Source organism: Asparagus officinalis, chromosome 3, assembly GCF_001876935.1.
Source record: "Asparagus officinalis chromosome 3, Aspof.V1, whole genome shotgun sequence".
Taxonomy (NCBI): Eukaryota; Viridiplantae; Streptophyta; class Magnoliopsida; order Asparagales; family Asparagaceae; genus Asparagus; species Asparagus officinalis.
In genome coordinates, this window is record NC_033796.1 from 17,720,739 (window position 1) to 17,744,704 (window position 23,966).

General features: G+C 37.0%; 2 protein-coding genes and 1 pseudogene across 4 annotated transcripts; all 3 read left to right on the forward strand.

Moving 5' to 3' along the window:
* LOC109833205 lies at positions 1,865–7,778 on the forward strand. Of its 3 annotated transcripts, XR_002245152.1 has the most exons (3): positions 2,479–2,664; positions 7,146–7,215; positions 7,440–7,778. XR_002245152.1 is itself a non-coding variant. In XM_020400798.1 (2 exons), the coding sequence occupies exons 1-2, from the start codon at positions 2,180–2,182 to the stop codon at positions 7,547–7,549; spliced, it is 336 nt and encodes a 111-aa protein (XP_020256387.1). In that variant the 5' UTR covers positions 1,865–2,179; the 3' UTR covers positions 7,550–7,778. The 3 variants fall into 3 exon arrangements, 1 of the variants encoding a protein (XP_020256387.1); XM_020400798.1 differs by lacking the exons at positions 2,479–2,664; positions 7,146–7,215 and adding an exon at positions 1,865–2,405; XR_002245151.1 differs by lacking the exon at positions 7,146–7,215 and having other exon boundaries at positions 2,549–2,664.
* On the forward strand, positions 8,823–19,360 carry LOC109834695 (protein PHLOEM PROTEIN 2-LIKE A10-like). The gene is made up of 7 exons (XM_020402723.1): positions 8,823–8,900; positions 9,017–10,260; positions 13,106–15,095; positions 15,316–15,354; positions 15,437–15,746; positions 16,842–17,034; positions 19,018–19,360. The coding sequence occupies exons 1-2, from the start codon at positions 8,823–8,825 to the stop codon at positions 10,253–10,255; spliced, it is 1,317 nt and encodes a 438-aa protein (XP_020258312.1). The 3' UTR covers positions 10,256–10,260; positions 13,106–15,095; positions 15,316–15,354; positions 15,437–15,746; positions 16,842–17,034; positions 19,018–19,360.
* LOC109833206 lies at positions 22,049–22,757 on the forward strand (annotated as a pseudogene).

A 23,966-nucleotide genomic window follows, 5' to 3' on the forward strand; every position in this document is an offset into this window, starting at 1 on the left:
TCTATAAACAATTTACAATATGTAAAAATGCCTATAAGTTTAAAAAGTTGCAAAAAACCTCTAAAAATTATAATTTATAAAATAAACATCATGAGAATTTCTAACCTGTAGATACTAAAATGAATATGTAAAATTACTAACAACCCCTAGAAAATTAATTTTTTGCAAACAATATCATACAACTTTTAAAAGTATAAGTTTAGGAAAAAAATTTCATGCTCAACATTACACATAACTTTTTTGAAATGAACATAACTAATTGAAAATCTATTACATTTAAAATTTACAAAAAATACTCTTAAAATTTAGTACATTGTAAATTACCCCTCCAAAGTTTGAAATATTTAATGATTTTTTTGTAATTCCTTAATTTCAATGTAATGTTTAATAGTTTTGTGTATTTATAAATTATAAAAATTTAGGGTATTTTTATAGTTTTTAAAACTTTTGAGGGTGTTTGTTTTGTAGATTTCTAAATTTTTATTGTGCTTTCAGTGTAATGTTGAGCATGAAATTTTTTTCCTAACTACTGACAAATATGAATAATTAAAAAGAGGAAAGATAATGACATTGTCAATAGTACTACAAATAGCAAACTATAATGTAAAGTTAACCTATTTTGTGAAGCCTAACTACTGACTATAAGCATCGAGGTTTCTATATATATACTTTATAATTTATTAAAAAGGGTCATAAAATCTTATATAATAAAATTAATTTAATATTGAATAGTAATATCATTGTAATAATATCGTTATTAGGGAAAGTCTTCATGAACCAATATGTTCTTTACGATATATAAGCTACGTACTCTAAATTATTGTGTCTTTTATAGAGCAAAAAAGTTTGAATATGAGTCATTAACATGTTGCTCTCACAACAACAAAATTCACTTAGCAGATGTGGATATTCCAGATGAATTATGTGTCTTATATACAATTTAATGGTCCTAAGCAAGTGAGTTATAAATAGCATTTTTCATCTACATCGTTTGGGATAAGATTTGATAGGGACATTGCATCAATTTTTAAATATTTAAAAGCAAAATATATCATAATCTCCTTGCTCTAATTTCACAAAAAATAATTCTTCATATTTTCAGTTTTACTTTTATGATACAAAGAATGAGCTATAAAATTGAATGAGAATATTAGATAATATAAATATGAGCGAAACAATAACTAAAATTAGCGTGAATATAAGTCAAACCACAACTAAAAATTGAATGGACATATTGCAAGTAAATTTTCTTTGCGAATTGAATGATCAATCATTTTTTAAAAACTTTAAGATACTAATAAGTAGAGATGTTGTAATAGATTAATGTATTTATAACTCAAAAATGGTAGATCACCTCACCACAATCTGGGTTAAAAAAACAATGATAATATTTTATTTGAGAAAGATTATTAAGTTGATGATCAACCCAAATTTTTTTATTTTAACTCTATTTTTATCAATTTAAATAATCATAATATTTAATTACGTGTACATCTCAACTGGTACAATCAAAAAGACATATAGAATCAAAAAGACCAAATACAGTGCCCAAAAAGTATTTTCCTCTTTCACCGTTCTCCTTGAGTCCTCATGCTCTAGGCATAACGTCGAAAATCTTGGACTTATTATTAGTGCTTATTTTTAGAGTTTATTAATCATTTTAGTACGCTTGAATTTCCCTATTTACTATTCCTGAAAACCCCTCTCTAAGTAAGGAAAAGGAACAAAAGAAAAGGGGGGGGGGGGGGGGAGGGGGGGGGGCGGGGGGGGGGGGGGGGGGGGGGGGGGGGGGGGTGGGGGGGGGGGGGGGGGGGGGGGGGGGGGGGGGGGGGGGGGGGGGAGCGGGATCAATTTCCGCCGCCAATTCAGCAATCCCATCAACTTCCTCCCTCAGCGAGAATAAATGATTAATCTCCTCACAACAAAAAAACCCTAAACCCTAAGCCATGACAAATCACCGCCGTTACTGGCATACTAAAGACGGAGCCGCAACGAATGGTCCTGGGAAAGCCAACAATCTAACGCGGCATCTCGAACTGGGACGGCGTCAAGAACAAGCAAGCCCAAAACAACATGAAATCGATGAAAATCGGCGACCTCTTGTTTCTTCTACCATCAGGCCGATTCGACCGCCGCATCGTCGGAGTCGTCGAGGTCATCAAAACGTGGTACGGAACCGATGACGGCGGAGGAGCGGTGGACGTCAGATCGGTTGGCGAGATTGAGGAGAGCCGTCGATTTGAAAGAGATCAAGCAGGAGAAGGAGGCGATGGAGGGTTTTCGTGCTGTTGAAGCAGCCAAGGTGTCGTGGTGCCGGTGGAGGCTAGGGTTTGGGAGAGGATTTGCGAGATGGGTGGTGGATTTGGGGATGCGGAGGAGGAAGGCGAAGGAGAAAAGGATTAGAGGTGCGATTCTCATTTATTTTTCTTTCTTAAATTGGTTTTTTGCAGGTTAGTCCGTGTGTGTTTTTAATTTGCGTGCAAGTATTTGAAAATTATGCAAATTGAGAGTTTGTTAGGGATTATTTTGCAATAGTTTTAAGTTTTTAGGGTTTTCGAACAATTCGGTAGAGCTTTTTCCCCTTTCTGATTGATTCCTCGTCTGAGAGGAGATGTTGCCGAGGAGAAGGTTTCTGTCGCTGCCGATGGTGATTGGAGCCGTAATGTGAGTACGGATCTCTTTCTTTGTTAATTGGGTTGATTTGATTTTCGTGGTATGAGCAGGCTTCTAACCTTTAATTTGTTGGGGGTGATTTATTCTGAGATGCAAAAATGGGAATTTATGGATTTAGACCCTAAATCTTTTGCGCTAATGAACGAATGGCTCTTTTAATTTCTGCAATGTTAAAAGTGGGAAACTGCCTTAGGACCCGAAACGGATGGAAATAAGAGTGAAGAAAGTGCTCAAGTTGTAGTGGGTTTTAGTATGTTTTAAATGGATATTAAAATGTTGCAGGCCGTAGATTTGTTTTGGCTATGGATCCATTTCTTATCTATCTCCTTGATGCTCTTCTTTACTGCTTCGTGCTAGATTTTCTAGTTCCTAATTCCCTTTCCCTTTTGTGAACAAGTCTTCGCCTATCAATATTTTAAATCCCATAGGATAAAGTTGATTTTAGGCATTACCTTATTAATCTGGACTGAGAAGATGGATCCCTCGGGACCTACACTCACTGTAAGAACTTATAGTTTGTTCTTGATGACAAATGAAAGCCACTGACAATTTTTGTAGGTTATAATTGTACATAGTGATTGTCTGACAAAAATTGGTGATATGCTAGGTGTTCATATTTCCAAGGGATATATGTGTATGACCCATGAAGTTTTCTCCATGGAGTGTCATAGAGTGAACTTACTGTCATTGTTACGTCTTCGAGTATTAGAAAATCATATCATAAATTTTTTCAGACATCAAGTTGACTGTCATTTGTATAGATGATTACTCAATCCTTTCACATCTCTTATTGATTTGAAGAGGAATTATCGACCTGATAATGATATGGACAAGCGCATTTCTAACTAAGTCTTTGTTATGTGGTAATAGAATAATCTTGTAACTCTAATCAAAGGTAAATATGTCACTATGGTACAAGAAATGAAGTCCTAGATTGTAGACAACCTATGGGGTATTAAAACATGAAAGCATGTAGTCGACATTTGCTTACTTTATGGTCCGTTCTCATCTTTACTATATTATTCGAAGGATGAGAGGTTGGTCACTGCTGTTAAGTGTAATTTAGATCTTATTGTTGAGATATATGATTAATAGTCATGTTATTGTTGGCTTTCAATATTTGCAAAAATATACTCCATAATGGGAAGGGATGATTGGTGAGCTGGACTCTGGGTTTGGCCTATTCAAGGGATTTAATATTATCTAATTTATGACAAGTATTGGTTCCCTAGCATGATAAATAGTCATCATTGTATTTGTGCTGGGGTTGTATATGTAAGATATGAATCCTGATCTGATCCAGATAAAGATCCATGCATCCGAAGAATTCATTATGACACCAGACTTCTTGCCTTCTTGGTGATCCTGGTGCTGAATGTGCAAGGTATTCACTAGTAATTGTTTAGACTTGCCTGTAAGTAAAAATATATGGAACCATATATTGGCCTTGCTATTTAGATAAGCCACTAGCCACTAAACAACTCAGAAGACTAATGATTATTTGAAGCTGGGGTTACTGGATTTCATATATAACTACTGTTTTAAAAAGTGTCAGCCTAGTCCGCCTAGGCGGACGCCTAGGCCTAGGCGGTAGCTAGACCGCCTAACTAGCGCCTAGCGCCTAGGTGGTTCCTAGGTTGCCCCCAAGTTTTGGGAGTGTTTAGGGGAGCATTGTCTGCTTACGTGGACTACACCCTTTAGATTTTGATCGTGATTTTTTGTGTTGTAGCCTCCACGTACTCCAACCTCCTTCGAGCTCCTTTAACCTCTAAATATAAACACCCCCACTATCTCGTCCGACCTTCAGCAATACCTCTTCGACCACCACTTAAATGAAGAAAAAAAATTCCGCCTAGACACCAGTCTGATACCTAAGCTTTCTATAATATTGGCATTTACTATCAATTATTTTAATTAAAAAAATAAAAAACCTCCTACGCTCCAGGCATCGGGTCCAATGCCTAGGCCTCTAAACGCTTTCTATAACCTGTTAGTTATTGTTTTGATTATTTATTATTTAAGTATGCATGGTTTATTGTGGATCTAAGATTGATATCAATTTTTTTACAAATTTATATGAATTTTATACATATTTTAATGAAGTATTATATTTAAATAATTTAAAAAATAGCCAAACCCTAGGCTAGGCGTCACCTAGGCGTATAGGCGCTAGGCACTGCCTCAAACGCCTAGTCTGCTTAGTGCCTTTTGTAACATTGTATATAACCGGTGAAGATGGTTTGGTTTGGAATAAAAGTCGATTTGTAAATGACAGGCCCTTCCCAATTTCTTCACTGGTGAAAGAAGCAACCTTTAGATAAGCCTGCAACATCTCTTACTCAAACTGTAATGTGAACCTTTAATACTATGATCTAAATGACTTGGGTACTAGTCATTCCATGACATGACTGGTTGACATAGGATTTGATCATATCGGATATATGCGAGTATTCCATAATGTTGCGCGTGTGGCAAAACATGCTTATATGAATTTTAGCAGCTAAGAAAGGGCAATTATTAAGTTAACACTGCATTCTCTCCGGGAATTAGTCATCATACTACTTTCAAAAGGCGACATGTCAAATAAGGAGGGATATACCACCTTTTTTGCTGATAGTTCTTATTGTGTATTTCAAACATGTGCCTAAGAGACCACATCTAGTCAAACAATGCCATTTTGCGACCATCTCGTTGAAATTCTGAAAATTATCTTCTTTTAAAGAGCTATACACCTTGTAGGCAGGAGCTACTTTGCAATCTGAACTAAGAGCTTGGATCTACTCCAAAACTAACTTTTGCAGTTAAATCTTCTCCAAGATTGCCTTGTGTTGGATTTGCAGCGATCTACTGCTGGACCTACTGCATCACAGCCGCATCTGCTATATCATGGCAAGATCTGCTATTAGGAAAAAAAAAATCCCATCTTACGGCCTGGTCTGCTACTTTCGCAACCTGATCCCTAAATAACAGTAAAAAAAACCCATCTTTTAGATAGACCTCCTATGGTATCGCCTAGTTGTGGGTAGTCCTCCTGAGTGAATTTTTTTATTACTCTTAAAATTCAATAAAGGTTTTATAGAGGCGGATAGGCCCCTTGTAGTTCTATTCATGCAAATATACCCCCAGTTGCTAATTTTTTTGATTGTTAAAACAGTCAAATAAGTTCGCCGAGGTGGTCTATCCGCACTTGCGCAAATAGTAGGGGTCTATCCACACTAATAGAGCCTTAAGGGGTCTATTTGCAATTGGGCGATGCTGTAGAGGGTCTAGCTGCAATTAACCCTTTCTTCTTTAACGAACAATGCAACAATTGGTTAATAGTGTAGTTTCGAAAGTGATAACTAAGGTCATTTTTTCTGTTTTTGTTGACAATCCAACCCTAAAATGTGTTTATGGGTGTCCGTATGTATGCATTGCCTGCACACCTGCATGCATACACATGTCGCATCTGACTATGGCAGCGGTTTTGGAATGCTAGTGAGGTGTGTCTCCCCAGATGCGTAATTTGCAGTTGTTCTGGCTTTTGTCGTGGCAATATCTATGACTGGGGTATGTTTTGGCATATTCATATACTGCAGCTATGCTGACATTTTCATGGCATTAGATATTGCACTTTGAGGTTAGTTATGCTTCTCAAGTCCAAAATAGGCTTCACTATCGTTGCATTCCATGGATTAATATTTAATGGCATAATCCGGGCTATTCACTTTGGTAACAGATGCTAGCAAGTGTTGTCTTGTCTAATGATGAAAGGGTCCAATTTTTTTATGACACGAAAAAGGATTAATTTGACCAGAGGTTGCAGGGTTAGCTTACAGAGAGTAATTGCTTCCATATGTACACCATATGGAAGTCTCATGCATGCAGAGAAAGGGTGTATTACAAGTTGTGAGGGTCGCCTTTTGGGTGAGTGGAAAAGGTGAACCGGTTGGCTGCAGTCTTACCAGGATGGTTCTAATTTTTAGTCCTTTAACTTGTTGGATGCTGAGACTCTAATGAAACTCTAATGACCATGATATTATTACAATTCCCTTTCAGTTTTGGAGCTTCTATGTGGAAGACATTGACACTAGATTTATCCGATAAATGCCCAATGTTGTTTTCTTGAACTGTGACCCATTTTCTTTACTGCGTTGTGCACTACATACATGGACATGCTGCGTGCACACATCTACGTGAACATTTACATCTAGCTGTTTCCCAATATCAGTTTCTTGGAAGGTCCATGCACAAATTCTTACAGTTGTAAGCTCTTCTCCAATTGCCAACAATTGTACTTCTCTCGTATGCGACCCGATTATATTATCTACTGATAAAATTGGGCTAAGGCCCTTATCCTCCATGTATATTAAAAAAATAGAAAAAGAAATGGAAGGTCCCTGCATCAGACATTCTGCTTTTTGAGTGGCTGTAAGTGCAATTGTGTATATGCATTTGCTTATGGATGTGCATAAATTTGTGGATGCCTGCAGGTGTGTGCAGTAGCTCTATGCAGTACATCATCACTTTTTGATTTAGGAGCGTTGTTATTGGGATCTTCAGGTTTTTATTGATTTACCTGGAATGCTATGTTGTTAATATCTGGAATCATATCAGATTTAAATACTAAAGCTATAATCATGAGCCAATGGTGTTTTTGCCTGCTACTACATAACACTTGCCCTTTGTTTCAATCGGTAATATCTCTCAATGAAGTCCGGTAAAACTCTAATTCTCTAGGACTTAATTACATAACTACATGGATTTGACATTCTCAATTGATGCAGAATTGGCGTGGTTTCTGGAAGAGCTATTTTTGGGCCCCCTCTTGAGGAATACTGGACAAAGAAGCAGCAGGAAGATGCAGCAAGGAAAGATGAAGGAAGCAAATAGCTAGTTGCAGTAAGGAGTAACCTCTGCAACAATTTTGATGTTTAATGCTTGTAATATCGATGATTTTAATTGCAGCATCCCTTTCTCTATGTGGGATGTCTCGTATCCTGCGATTAATTTGCTCTCCTGAGCACAATGATTTTTATCCGCGTATTTGCTGCTCTCTGATGATGGAAGCAAATAACTACATGTTTTCATTTATTTCGAGTTGATTGCTTCCCTGGATTTTGCCTGGTATGTGGCAGCCAAATTTTGCAGAAATCAAGTAACAAAACATGGATTTATCCTTTTGAGCTTTTCCAAGATGCGGTCCCGAGCAAGTCGGGAGCTTATCTTATCCAACAAACTCGTCAGCTTCGAGACGCGGTGTGAAAAAGCGAAATTTTGATATTTCGTTTCTGCCACTTGGACACGTGAAAGTACGGGGAGGCAAAAAAAGAGAAGAAAATGAGTATCAAATTCTTCTGTAGAAACAGATTGTGGACCGAGGTTAATCTAACTAGCCTTAGCCCATACAAAGTGTGTATCTTAAAAGTTCTGAGTCCACACGCTTTGTTACGCTGACTCGAAGGCAGTCCACACGATGACATTTTGTTATTCATCTGCTATCTACTATTAAGTTATTACAAAACCGAAGCGAATATATGTTTTATACTTTTGCGTCCCATGTCTAACATATAAGATTGCTTATTACTACATGAACTTTCGCTTTCTTCACTTCATCTAGCAATCCATAAGACGGTAGCTCCGCAGCTTTTTTTTTTTTTACCTTCATGGATGAATTTCACAGACCCACCCTTGAAAATTTGGGTGATTAGCACAAAACCCTCTTTAACTTGAAAAATTAGAGAGAGAAAAATTCTTTAAGGACCCAAAATATGGGACCAATAAAGGGGACAAGTGAGGTGTCCCCCTCCTATTAGATAATGAGTTTAATGATGGCCAACTCATTATCCAATAGGAGGAGGACACATCACTTGTCCCCTTTATTGGTCCCATATTTTGGGTCCCTGTAGCAAAGCTCGGAGACGAGAAAGATTACGGGGACAGTTTTTTTTTTAAACATATTCAGTTTGTGCAATCTTTTGAAATTCATCGGGACTTCCGTGAAATCCCCTGATGTTTAGGGGTCTTCTCTACTTCTTAAATTTCAGGGAGCTTTTGTGCAAATAAGCCCAGAGTTCCGCGGGGTTTTCTGAAATTGACCTTTTCTCTGACTTACACCTTATCGGGTTTCGGGTTCCGATACTTATATCCAAACCCAATTCTACAAATAGATGCCTCCCATCCCAGTCCCTACAGCATCTTTCTTCTTGTCTCTTGTGTCTCGTTATCCCCTTCCTCCCATCACCACAGTCGCAGACCCCTCCGAAATGACCGCAATACCCCTACCCATTAAATATCCCATACCTCTCGTAAACCCATCCCCATAACCCGCAACCGCCTTCATTAACTTCTCAACTTCCTCCAGCGTCATCATAAAGGGATCCGCTCCTCCCCCGATCATCCGCAATCTCAAAACCCTAATCTGTCTCCCCCCCCCTCGCTCCCTCCACTCTCTTCTCTTCGATTCCCATGGACTTGTACCACCGCCTCCGGTTACGGAGCTTATAGGCTCTACTACCTCCCTTCCGTCGTCGAGAAGAGAAGAAAGATATCGAAGATTTTAGAAGCCCTAGCTTCAATCGCTGAGGCTGTCTCCTCTTCTGCTGACACCATCAGCTTGGTCAGCGCTGATTTGAATAGGTTTCTGAGATCGGATTCTGATGAGATTCCGGCGAGTTTGAGGCAGATTTCGAAGATTGCGAGGTCAGATGAGCTCGTTGACTCTGTTTCTAGGGTTTCTGAAGCTCTGACTGTTGGGATCGTGAGAGGTGTTGGGTCCGGCTCGAGTTCTGGTGAGGTGAGGGCGAAGTCGGAGTTTGCGGACCGGATTCTTGATAAGTTATTTTCTGCTTCTGGATCCGGATTCGCTTCCGTAGTTGTTGGTAGCTTTGCTAGGAATTTGGTAATTGGATTCTATTCTAGTGGATCGCAGCGAGATTCTGATTCTGGATCGATTCCGAGCTGGATACAGTTGGTATGTGGAGATGAGAAGTGTAGGGCTCTGATTGCTAATTGTGTGCAGTTGTTTGTGAGTTCGGCTGTTGCTGTCTTCTTGGAGAAGACAATGGATGTAAATACGTATGATGAGCTTTTTGCTGGAATTACAAACCCTAAGCATGAAGTCAAGGTGAAGGAGCTTTTGGTGACTGTTTGTAATGGAGCCGTTGAAACCCTGATCAAAACATCTCATCAGGTATTGATGAAGCCAAGCTTAAATTGTTCAGTGAACAGAGTTGAATCGAAGCAAAAAGGGGTAGACTCAGCTATGGAAATTGATAATAGGGGCTCCTTTGATGTGAAGGAGCAGAGCAGTGGGTGGTTTGATCAGGTTTCATCCACATTGGCGATTCCAAGCAACAGAAGGTTCGTTCTTGATGTCACGGGGAGAGTGACATTTGAAACTGTTAGGTCTTTTCTTGATTTCGTGCTGTGGAAACTGTATGATGGTGCGAAGAGAGGTGTTCATGCTGTTCATGAAGGAGTTGTTGAAAGGGGGTTTGAAGTGGTTCGGTACATCAGTGCCAAGTCTATGCTCATTGTTACAATATGCCTTGCCTTGTGCATGCGTGTCATGGCTGGGACAAGGGTCTTGATGCCAGTTTGAGTTGGGTATGATAGCCTCCAACTGGTATTCTAATTGTTTTATTTTTTGTTTGATATACATATAAGAATTATTCCATTTGATGCTTCAAAAATGTGTATAATGTGCCTTTACACATTTTCGAGGGCAGAAAAGAAGTGTATTCTTAGTAATGAAGGTTGATTAGATTGTTATTTAATAATTGCAGTATCAAATGTAAATATCATGGCTTACTCTCTATTTCAGTTATTTTTAGTCTAAACTAATTTATGAATTTTTTTGAGGATATCAGGAATCAATTGACTCTATTACCCAATTTTCATTAATGTACACATGGCGGTCTTTGGTGACAAAGAGGTACATAATGTAGTCAACCTTGTTTAATAGTTATTACGTTTTATATTAATTCATATTTTATGGTTGTAGGGGTTTGAACCCCTAACCACTTGTCCAACATTCCAAACTTTGCCACTAGGTCAAATGACCCAAAGTATTCATGTCACTCAAAATATATATACATATATATCCTAACGTATAACCTTCACTTCACAACTAACCCGTAACCTTAACAACCAACCCGTAACCTTAACAATTGACCCATAACATTAACAATCGACCCGTAACCTTAACAATTAACCCGTAACATTAATAATTAACTTGTAACTTTAACAACCAACGCGTAACATTCACAACCCATAACCTTAACAACTGACCCTAACCTTAACAACCAAGCCTAACCTTAACAACCTACCCTCTCCTCCTCATGTCTTCAACCCATAATCTTAACTAGCAACCCGTAATTTTCACAACCAATGCATAAACCAAGACCTCAAGTTGAAGCCATGAGGGGGAGAGATATTGAACAAAGACCACCGCAGATCAATTTTACTCACACAAAAGTTGCCTACTATATCATACATTGCTATATATGTTTTTGAATCTTACAAAAAACCAGTAAGAAAAAAGAAAATTACCCAACAATTAACCCTTCAAAAAACAATTAACAAGATTAAAATCACTAACAGAACCCACTTCCTTCTTCCACCTCCTCAATCCCTTCAAATGCTTCAATTTTCACACAATCTTTTACCTAAAAATTCTTCTTGCACTCATCAACTAGCTCCTTAAGCTGCCCAGCAACCCGATTCACTATATCCCTCCTCCCAATCACCAAACAAACAGTGAGAAACCTCACCAAGAACCTCATATGCCTGTTCATGAGCCCCAATTCTTGCTGCCCTTGCCCTAACCCTAATCACTCCCCTCTAAAGTACTCCCTGCTCAAGATCGCCTCGTAGAACCCAATCGCCTCCGACGAAATCGACGGCAAGGGGATTGACAGAGCTTCGACCGCGGCGGCGACGGAGGCGGGGATTGACGGAGGCGAGCTTCTCCGCTGGGATTGACGGAGGAAACTCTTTCAAAACATAACAGATATAAAAGAGAGAGAGAAGGATGTTATGGTCTTCACGAATTTAAATCTCTTAGGTTTTGTGTTTTGGAGCTCAGAGAACACAAAGTTTATTTTTGAGGGCAAAGTACCCGTTGAAAAAATTTTGGGAGAGGAAAGCACATTTTCTTTTATTTTGGGGACTGGAAGCATTTTTCCCTTTTTTTAATTATGAATAATTAAAGAAAATTAAAAGTATATTTATTTGATTTTTTAGTTACTAAAAATTTAACTATGATTAGAATTTTCTAATTATAGATATATTTAATTTGATGAGAATTCTAATTATAGACACATTTAATTTGATAGGAATTCTAATTATGGGTAGAAAGTAAACTAATCATATAAGAATTATAGTTTAGTACTAAAATAATATATGACACATGACATTGTTTTGTGCGCTTATGTGTCGTTATTTTGTGCTTTTAGGAGTTCCACTAATTCTCATTATATATCAAGGAGGGATTTCAACACAATATATTTCAAACTGTCTGGTTTTTATTTTTTGTCTTTCTAGATGAAGGGTTGTTTAAGTTGGTTCTTTTTGCGATGATGTAAACTCTTATACTTGCACCGTATATACATTATGTTTATATGTCTGTCACTATCTTTATGGTTGGAGCGAATGTTACCGGGGTACTTCTATCATGAAGCCGTACCTATACCCAACACATTCCTTTATCCAAATTCCATGGACACTCCTTAGATATAAGCATATGTTTATTCATACATGTACTCAATTATATCACATATGATTTAATTTAATACACTTGTCAAACACTTCTTCGATGTATATCCTACACTTCACACCCATTTTTTGAAATCGTTAGACATGGGTCAGATTCGTTTCAGCCCATACCCAAGTTCAAAACTATGATTTTAAATGGTCGTTTGGGTGTCAAGTACAAAAATGAGTAGTTATAATAATCAACATAATAAAAGAAACTCAACAATGTGATGTGAATTTTAATTCTAATAACACATGAATTGAAAAATAAAAATGATCTCATGTAAATTATTAATTTCAATATATATGTAGTTGTGTCTTTGTGCCTTACATTTTACAATTTTACCGGGTCACATACATGCATCCGTACCCATACCCGTTTCCATGCAACTTAGGTTTGAGCACATAGTTCTATGTTGTACTTAAAAAAAAGAAATTTAACTTGCATTATGATTATTTCATGAGATTGTAAATTACATTTGTTAAACTGATGTTTATAGTGAAATGTTAAATTATGTAGATAATCTACTCTGTATGTGTTTTATCTGGAAAAGTCGTGGATCAGTCTGAAAAGTTGGAAGCAAGCAGTTGTTATTTTGTATATAACTGTGTCTCACAACTCTACATTTAGTTTTCAATTGATTTTTTGAACTTCTTGTAGTAAATCTATGAATACTTTTAACATTAACTTTGTCAGATTAATGTGTAGCATCCAGGTACTTAGGTTTATGCACCCGGGAGCTGTTAATTCAGAAGTCCTGTTATCCTGCCTGCAACATGACTTCTCTAATCATACTATCCTTGCCAGTGGAAACTCTGCATGTCGGCTACAATATTTCCTAACTTTATCATAGGTAAAGTTTGCCTGCAATTGTGAGGACCATAGTGGACACAGATAAGATTGAGGAAATTGTTCAATGAGGTTAAAGTTGTAGAAATTTGACTATACAGGTACAATTTTTATATAAATAGGTGGGAAAGTATTGTGGTTCATATTTAAAGACTTAGCTATTAAATATTAGGTATGTTTTAATAATCATGTGTGTTTGCGTAAATCAATGGAACAATCTATGAAGTCATATTTAACATAATTGAAGTTAGAAGAATATTTGGTGAGTCCAGTGGTGTTTACTGTGCCCGATACATATCATTGCAACTTGAGAATTTTTTAATCAGAAATATTAGGACAGTGGACAATGTTAGGCCAGAACCACAATGTAGATTTGGCATAAACTATACCCTAAGATGAAATTGGTATGTTAAGGTGAGGTACAAAAGAGCTAACTTAGAGTTATCAACAATATGCTGGGTGGTGATGGTGTGGACATGTGTAGTAAAGAGCTGAAGTAGTCTTGCCACGAAGGATTGAGGTCCCGTACTGGAGTCTAAAGAATCAGAAAGAAGGTACTAGGAAGGGGGTTTATTGAGAAGGAGGAGGATTGAGGAGCACTTCATTTTTGGGAGTACAAGTTGCAGACATTTCTTCAATTGAGAGTTGACAATGCTGTGTATTTTGAGGCTTTAAGGAGCAAATGCTGATTCAGAGTGAAGCTCGACTATACAGTTGTACTCCATCCTGATCATATCTCATTATGTAATGTTTTCCTAACACACACCATGTACAATGGATTGCATTATTAAATTCTATAGTAAGCAGTGCTGATTGAGCGGACTCAAAATGAGACAGTAATGGTAAGTTCTCAGTCTATGCTGTAGAAATAAAGATGTGCAACTTTCAAATTTATGTGCATAAGTACATGCATGATTGTGTGTTACCCGACGTTGTTAAGTTAAAGTCTTCTGTTCAGAGTAGAATTTTTTGTTGTTCTCAGAAACTTCTTGCGAAGAATACGTATCTTGGAGTTAGAGAGAAAGAAGGGTGCACCTTCTTCTTTTAGTTTTTAAGTTCGATATTGCTTTAAAGTATGTCTCCCGATCATTTTAAGATATATGTAATATTGTTTCCTAGGGAAATAATGCATGCTTCTGGATTTAGAGTTGGTGGGTCAGGCTATCCAATATGCAGTATATCTATATCTCCATATGTTTGCTCTCCTTTTTCAATATGTTTATTATTGTTTATTCATTACTTTATACAGATGGCAGATTATAATATTCTGTCATGTATTACTTATGTGAATACTGTCCGACAAGTACAAAATAAGTTTATGTATGTCATGTTCAGATTTAGAAGAATTTCCTGTGTTTCACACCCTATAGATTCCACAGAATCATGTTACGGATATCGATATATCACCAAAAATCTTAAATGTAGCTGTCTTTATCAAGTCGTGAACATGAGAAACTTTGTCACCGACCTGTGTCCCTGGTTTACTTGACCACCCTTCCATGAAACTCAAACTATCGATCTTATGCTTCACTAATACTTGAGAGAGTGAGCATCTAGCATCTTATCTCTCTCCAGATGTTGCTTATTCTCAGCAGAGCACAATTTCGGTCTATCTTATGCTAGACTGGATTTTCTTCACCATTTGGTTGCCCTGTATTCTGAAGATGATCTGACTTGGGTTTACATAAGACAGCTTTAGTTGTTGCAAGAACTTACAGTTCAATTGCATTTTGTTAACGTTTAGGTACCAGACTGAGAGCAGCACCAGTGTCGCTGGATCCATCCATGGAACTAAGTAACTCATGAAAGACAATTTAAGGTCCATCGATGTTTTTAGGTCTGAAATTAAATATGAGAAACTTACATAGTCGATGTAGAATATTTATCTCCTTTTAGCACTTTCACGCTCTGAAGCTAGAACTTTCCCCCTCTGTTGTTCTCTTTTCACTTTATTTGTGTGTGTGTGTGTGTGTGTGTGTATAAACATCTTAGTTCTTCAATGTGGCCTTCTTCTGAGTTTTTAACATTCTGACATTAACCTTATTGCTTCCGTGAAGATGAAGCTGCTGAGAAAAAACTAACTTGTGAAGCTGATGGTAGAGTTGATAGCTTCATGCTTTCTGGTTCTTCAACTTTGCTCTTTCACTTTGAGCAGTTAACATATCTACTTTGTCGCAGAGAGCAAGGAACAATAGGTTATGCAGCAAGAAAAAGGATAGTCTGAATCTGCTTGGCAAGCTTCCTGTGTCTTTCTTATTCAAATATTTGCACATGAAAAGGCCATATTATCCCACACAATGTAGGTGATATAGCTCCATTAACTGATTTTCTTGTCAATTTTGAGTTCTGTTAGGAATTGGATGTGACTATCAGTATCATTGCTGACAAAGTTTGTGGATGCATTAAATAAAGAAGCTAGTTTCAGCTCTGCAATGTGCCTAATTCATCCGTACGCATTTGGGTCAGGCATCACTCTCAGGAATGAAAGGTCTGTTTCTCTACTTTCTCCTTATTTAACCTTTTTTAAAAGTTTGTAGTTTAGCATATTTTTCCTTTGAGTTTGCAAAATCTGGGTACATCTCAAAACCTTTGAAGTTTGCGATCCTTTTCGTTACAAATTTCCAGTTCCAAGTTTTAATCAGTTTATCCAGGTTTTTGGATTCTATTATGTTATATGCTTCACTAAAAAAGGCTTTCTATTCAAAATCTTTTACTTTAGTCAGGAAGCACATTTCTCTTGTGCCCTGTTTGGATGGAGGGTAGAGAGGGGGAGGGGAAGAGAAATGAGGCTTTCACCTTATTTGGGAGTTTTTTTAAGGAGGGTAGAGAGGAGGAAGGAAGGGGAAAGAAGGGTAAAATTGCTTGGTTTTCTTTTCCCCCCAATTTGGGCGGTAGAGGAGGGTAAAGGAGGGTAAATGGGTGTAATGACATTCTTACCCTCATCAAAACAAATAAAAAGGCTGATGTGTTATTAGTATAAAGTCATTTATGTAAATTTACATATATTTACTTACTTTCACCTTCATTCACCTTACTCAACTCCCAAACAACATATTACAATTCTCTTCCCTTCCCTTCCCTTCCCTTCCCGTTGTTTACCTTTCCTTCCCTTCCCTTAGTAAACTCCCAAACACACCATTGCTCTAGGTTAAGGAACCCTTGACAAAACGCTTATTACCCTACCTGCTGTGTTTGTTGCAAGACTTCCTACATTATATATGGTTGAGCAGAATAATGATTTAGAAGTAAAGATACTTATTCCCAGAATTTACATATTCTAATATTTGCAGAAATTTCAGATTGTGAAGGCAATAAAATGATTTTTCTGAAATTTCAAGGACACAATATACAAATAAATCGATACAATACTAGTCGGTCAGGGCTATATGTGCAAGGTTAATTGAAACTATTTTTCAGTCTTCAATTTGATTGGCTGGCATTCTCATTAGAGTCACCGACTTGGCTGCACTGTTCAACTGTAATGAACCCTTTTCAATTGAAAATGGTGATGATGGGCTTATTGATTTTGTCTCAAGAGTTTCTCTCACCAGTTAAGCTATCGTAATGACTTTCTATTTTTCAGGCCCATCAAGGGATCTTTTTGTGAACAGCTTCAGCAAGTGGTCCATTTTGGGGTGTCACGAATACTTGGTGTATCAAGTGGTCATGTGTTTTCTGTCCTCGGTCCATGTGGTCGAGGGCCACCAGGTCTACCACCTTGAGCTGCCTGGAGTCATAAATTCCTGTTTTGGATCATGAACTCTGCGCACTTACAGGTTGGAAAATTTTTATTATAATTTTCCTATGATATTTTATACGTAACTCGAATACTGGTAAAGGGTTTGATTGTTTTGCTTATTGTTTCTTATTGGGTGAAATGCGGATACACCCCCTGTACTATCACCCAATTGTGGATAGCCCCTGTAGTTCTATTGTTGCAGATTGAGTCCCTGAGTGAATTTGATTCGACTCTACCCTCAGAAAGAGAAAACTGTTTTTTACAAATAAACCTACCGAGGGTAAAAGAGTCAAAAAAATTCACTTAAGCAGTCTATTCACAAATGGGGAATAGTACAGGGGGTCTATCCGCACTTAACCCTATCTTATATAAGAGCATCTCCAACAGCTTCCTCATCTTTTTGAAATACTCAATTTTGGGGAATATAGAGCTTTTTTTTGGTCCAACAGATTCCCCATCCCATTCCCCAAAATAGGGAAGGAGGAGAAAAAATAGGGAGCCTTCTCCAACTCTGCAGCATTCTTCAAATTTTTGGGGAGAGCTTTATTATTGTAATAAATGCGATTTTTCAAAATGGGGGCTTTATTATTGTAATAAATGCGATTTTTCAAAATGGGGAAGCTGTTGGAGTTGGAGCAAAAATAATTTGGAGAATATGACTTTTGTTTCTCCATTTTGGAGAAAATTTTGAGGAAGCTGTTGGAGATGCTCTAACAGTATCATGATTCTCATAGATGGTTCTGATAACTAGATGTAAGTTTCTTTACCCTAAAATGTTTATGCTGTGATTTATAGAAGTGGCTCTATCATGAAGTCACATTTAGTGAGGAACCAAATAGTTCTACTTTTCCTCCTTTATTGGAGGTTGTTGATTCGAATTTTGCCATTAATAGTGGGTAGACGGACTTTGAAATTGAAGTACAGGATCATTTCTTGTAGTGAAAAATGGAGTTCGTAAAAAAAGCGTGGTTAAGTGACTTGAAACGAAGGAAGATGAAGTGATAGACTATGATAGACTATTAAATTTCACGTTTCTTACGACTTTGAGTTCTTCAATTTAGATTGTATTTTTCATCATATTCTTGAGGATGCCAATCTTTCGTTGTAAGATGCTTTGAGATTGGTAACAAGCTCTTGCTAGATGAATTGGTTATTGTCGCATAAAAGTGCCCCCTTAACCTTACATGTAGCTTGTCTTGTTTGACTGACAACGCTTGTAAATTATCCAAGGGCCCGCATTAGCATCTTAATCAAATCACCCAGAGATAGGATCTCCATTGTGGCTTGCTGGTTTGCTGCATGTTTCTGAGTTTAGCTGCTGACGCGGATGAAACAAGTGCAGTGTAAATGAACCCAACCAACTAAATCCACCTTCTTGTTGGTTGGGGAGAAGTAAATGTTGCAGGCTCACATGTAGAATCTGCTCCTAGGCTTTGAATGAACCAGGTGGTGAATTTATGGAGCAAAGTTGGACTATTTATCACAATTTATACGGAGGGTAGTGATGTGAGTAAATGCGGGATTAATTTGCTTCCTTTATTCTTTGTCCCCTTGTCGGTGACTTCTGGTCTCTTTTCTCCTCTCATTATCTCTATCCCTTTGTCAAGGTGGCAGCCTAGGCCATAGGATACCGCTTGGGGGATGAATTAAAGAGATCTTTAAAAGGCAGATCTTTTCTTTTTTGACTTTTGACTGTAGGATTTAATTGCAAGATTTGTTTACTCTCTCTAGAAGTTTTGAAGATAAGAGTTTTTCTAAAGAAATTATTTCTGGATCCAAAACTTTATGACCATTATACTATAGGGCAAGTGATATCTTCTCTTTGGTAGTCAATTGACCATTTTGAGTGAAGTTCCAAAAATATTACTAGAGATAGCACGAGGGTGGTTTTTTTTTCTGACATAAATTATGGCACTAATGAATGATGACCAATTTCTTTCAATAGTCTCTAATTTAGTTTCATAATCTAGATATAGGATCAACTTTATCATTTTTTCCCCTGATATGAATTATGTCACAGTTTAATGCTTGCATCTCTCACGCCAGATGCCGATACTAGGAGCATCATGCGGAGTAGTTTGGGTGTGAGGTGCAGGCTAACCTGTAGAAGAAGGCAACAAGGTGGGCAGTCGTCAGCCAAGCGTGAAAAGAAGGAAGTTAGGGCCGCTGAAGTCAAGATTTTGTGACCTTTTTTCGTAGTTGCTGTTGCCAAACGCTTTGAAGGGGGAATGGGGTTGTGCCGCTTTCATTTTTTTTTTTTTCATGCAACAGGTGCTTAATTAGGTTGAAAAAGGTTTTGACGGTTGTAGATAATAGCAGGGATATATATATATATATAACGCTTACGATAGTGTTGTGTGGCATGAACCGCACTCACATATTTCTTCGTGCCCACTTACAGATCACTGCACTTCTCCTTACATGAGCTGAAACGTGGCATCATTATTCATTTCATCATTTCACCCGCAAAGGAGTGCAAAAAAAAAAATCCTGTTTCTGAGGGAATATCGTATTCCTAGACGTTAGATATGATACATGAAATTTATAATGGATATCATATGGTAATGAATATGACTACATAGTAAAATATCCGTTTTCATATCTGAAATATTTGAATATATGTCATATAGTTGCAATAGTTTTAATCATTAGATTAATGAATTTGAGATTAATTTTGATGATGAAGAAATCTGATTTTAGTTTTTTAGATATAATGAACAATTTAATGAAGTCTGTTGTGTCATATGAATTATATTTTTCTTAATATTATCTAGTTTTTTCATATTTGTTTTATATCCGTGTGTATGTATGCATTCATATTTGATTTTTAGTGGATGTTGATGAATTTTTTTTATGGAGAGATATTTGAATTCATTTTCGTATTTGATATTGGAAAACGGATATGGATATCATAAGTATCATATCTCAGTATATATTCGAAACATATTCGTATTTTTTAAGTAAGCTTTTACTTTGATACGACTTGATTGACATGTGTTCCACCAACTATGGAATCCAATTGCACCAATGTGAATAAGATGGAAGATACAAAGATTGTTTAGGAAACCATAGCTAAGATGGTTAATTATTGTTGATTCTAGACGTTATGTATTGATATTTCTATATGTTACATATGGCGTGGAACATGTCGACGTTGGATTTCTTTTGACAACCCACCCCAACTATTTGCTTCTGTATTGATCGTGTTATAGATTGATCGTGTTATAGTTGCACCATTGATTTGTATTGTAAATCATCATCTTAAAAAAATAATGGGACCATAACTAATTTTAATATAAGTGAATGATAGAATAATAAAAGTGTATCAAAAGTTGTCAAGTTTTATGGGGGTAGGGATCTGTAGTTTTTTTTGGGCAAGAAGATATGGATGAGTAGTAGACGCTCTTTCTTTCTTTGGCGATTTTATTTATTTATTTATTTGTTATTTTTTGAGTAAATATTGTACTGAAATATGGTGTATTTGATGTTTTGAGCTAAAAGATAAATTGAAAGGTATTTTGGGTGATAGGTAAGATTGAAGTAAGTAGGTTTAAAAACAAATGGAATAACACTGGGTTTAAAGGCTAAGAGCATCTCCAACCATAAAATCCAAAATGGTGTAGTTTTTACATCAAGTTGGTGTAGTTTTTACATCAAATCACTATTTCATCTCTAACCCATTACACCAAAAAGAATATTCCTTTTATTATTCTTATCTTTTAACATTTTTATCTATTTAAAATATTTAACAAATTATATAATTATATAATACATTACATATAATTAATTATAATAATATATTTTATGAATAAAATAAAAATCTTAAAAAAATAAATGCTAAATCAAATTAAAATATTACTTTCATAAATTATCCTAAAGATTACATTTAACATCACAAAAGAAAACATCACACTTGCAAGCAAAAAAAAAAAAATATTTGGTTCTAGTATTATGAAATTTTAAGTGTTTGGATTAAATTATCTATTTTTTTCCATCGTTGAATTTTATTTTAATAATTATTTTATACTCTAATTTCATTATAATAGTTAATATAAAATAATATATATTATTAATACAAATATAAATAACAAAAGAAAAAAGTTTGTTTCTGTATTTCTTCTCATAAAAGACCTTCCATATCAAGTTTTTACAAAAAAAAAAAAAAAATTATTGCGTCATCGCTACAACGTTGCGGCCATTTCTGGCACAACATTGTAGCGGCCCACTATTTTAGCGGGGCTGATGGCGCTCGGTTGGGAGAGAACCGGACGCTAACTTGGTGTTTTAGCGTTCGGTTGGAGAGACTCTAAAACCCCCAAAATTTATAGCAAACCATCAAAACTAGTGTGGAAGGGATTAGACAGTCTTTGTTGCAAGATCATGCTTAGGGATTAGGGGATACATGATTTTCATAATGTGAGGTAAAGCACTTGTCCTAGCTAAAACGACTCTTGTTTCACTCTTTGATAGATTTTCACCGTTAACTTGAGTCAAAGCAAAATTGAATCAAAGATGATCTGGTTTTAATTTAGAACAAGAACATTCAATAGCAAAAATAAAGCTTTTATCTTAGAATATTGGATTCAATTATGTGAACCATATTCTTTCATTCAGTTCTATTAAATTTATCCTAACCGACATGTTTCATTCATACTCGATTTCTTGGAATTTAATGCCAAACCAAAATTTAATAGAAGTGACCAATCAGTTGTCCAATTAGCTTCCCATAAAATTAGGTACAGACACAATTCCTCCCGATAAACTCGAACCGACTCAGACCGAACCGAGATATAGCTGTTTCTTTAAGCTCACACGCAATTACACAACACCAACTCGACCCGTCTCCGATATTAATACCAACATCACCCACGGTCTCTTTATTACTTCCACTATCCCATCCCCTCAACCGCCTCCAGCTCTTGACTTCCTCCCCCCAATTCCCCTCTATTTAAATGCTAACCCCAAATCCAAAAAGGAAAAAAAGGAAAAGGGGAGAAAAAAAAAGGTAACTCCAGTTTCTCAAATCATGAAGTCCACTTATTACATACTAACCCTCCTCCTGCTCCTCCTCTCCACTTCCCTCCTCTCCTCCGCCGCCGCCCGCGTCGTCGACGACCCAATTCCAGAAACCAAAAACAACAGAACCGCGACGCTCCCGGCTTCGGGTCGGACCCAGGCGGATGTTCGGGCCGCGAGGCGTTTTCAACGTACCCGGGTGGGGGAACGTGGGAGCGGCGTACGGGTGGCGGGTACGGCGGGCCCGGAGGCGGGGTACGCAGACGCGGCGGGTCGTGCGGCCGTCGAGGTTTGCGCGCGAGAGGGGGCCGTGTTACAAGAAGAGGCTGACGTGTCCGGCGAAGTGCTTCGGCTCGTACAGCCGATCGGGGAGGCACGGCGGAGGCGGCGGCGGCGGGGAGGGTGTACGATCGACTGCATAATGAAGTGCGTTGCGTACTGTTAGACGTATATACGCGTATTCGGTATTTTGGTAATATTATATCATAAGGAGTAAGTATCGTCACGAGTAGTAGTAGTATGGGTATGTTGTGGGTTTAATGGTTTGGGGAAGTGATATATAGAGGGAGAGCTGGACTTTGTGTGTGGGTTTGTGTGTGTGAGATATGGTGATGTTATGGATAAATAAATGGGAGCTTGTTTGGTAGTATTCTTATGGTATTTTTTTTGGGATTGAGGTAGGAATGGGTTGCTTGTTTTGTTAATTTCTTTTTTGATTGATTAACTTTTTGATGCGGGTATGTATATCTTTCCATTGCATGATGTTAAAATTATAGAATTTTACCTTGTAACAAGTCTAAAACATTTTTGAGGTGAATGTAAAATATAAAACACACACACACACACACTCTCTCTCTCTCTCTCAAAATCAAAATAAGAGTTTTTATGTCAGATTAGAAATTTTTGTTGTCATGATACTTTTCTCTGTAGGCTTTTGACTTTGTGGATTGAAATGTTGCTCACCGAACACATTTAATTATTTGATATTTAAGATGTGCCGCGGATAAAAGGATGTTATCCTAAAGAAAATCTATTATAGCTCTTTACCATTAGAGCTAGGTTTGAAAGGCTTGGCCTGAAGCTTACTTCAAAAAAAAGGGCCTGCGGATTCAAAGTGCACTGCAGCAAAGATGAAGATTGTAATCCATCAATAAAATAAAATAAAATAAAATAAATAGTGAACTCGAATCTAGGTTATTTCATAGACTAAATTGTTAATTTGACACAAACCTAAAATGCTATTGTTTGACAGACTAATCCAGAAACTGAAACACATTGAATAAAAGAGAACTCGAAATCTAAGGTTATTGATTTTCACACTGAACAATTTGCAAAGCATGAACAATATAGTACCAAAAACTGTGTATGTAAAAATTTCATATATGTAGTTTCTCATACGTGAAACGGTAACAAATTCGTGAAACCATTTAGAGATCATTATAGAACTTGAGGAAAAAAGTATATTTTTTTGAGAAAATGGATGAGGCATATTTACAAAGCGATCAAACACCCAAAAGTGTGGCTATATAGATCTAGACATATTTACAAAACGATCACACACCCAAAAGTACCAAAGACAGCCAAAAAACATGTTTCAACCAAAGTGTAAACATATTTGTAGGTTCAAAAAAAGTTGTCATCTTCATATAAGACTTTGCCTTCAGTTCAGAGAACTTGTGATAAGCCCTCCACCATCATTCGCCGTTAAAGATCTATCAAGTCCTGCTCCAGAACGCTGAGCTTCATTCCTCCTTCGACGTTCCTGTGCACAGAGAGTTGTAGCTGACACTACAGAATGACCTAACTAAAATGTAGCGAAGTAAATAATCTTGTTAAGTAATTCAAGTGATCTTTTCCTTTTAGCAGAGAACAAACAATCATTTCGTTCCTGGCAAATGCACCAAACAAAAGCGCACAGGTATATATCTCTTTCCAATTTAGCCTCAAGAACAG

Excerpts from the sequence above, each read along its gene's own strand:
- LOC109834695 (XM_020402723.1), top strand. The coding sequence starts at position 8,823 with ATGCCTCCCATCCCAGTCCCTACAGCATCTTTCTTCTTGTCTCTTGTG. Across the intron at positions 8,901-9,016 it reads CCCTTCCTCCCATCACCACA|CGTCATCATAAAGGGATCCG; the intron begins GTCGCAGACCCC and ends AACTTCCTCCAG.
- LOC109833205 (XM_020400798.1), top strand. The coding sequence starts at position 2,180 with ATGACGGCGGAGGAGCGGTGGACGTCAGATCGGTTGGCGAGATTGAGG. Across the intron at positions 2,406-7,439 it reads GAAGGAGAAAAGGATTAGAG|AATTGGCGTGGTTTCTGGAA; the intron begins GTGCGATTCTCA and ends CAATTGATGCAG.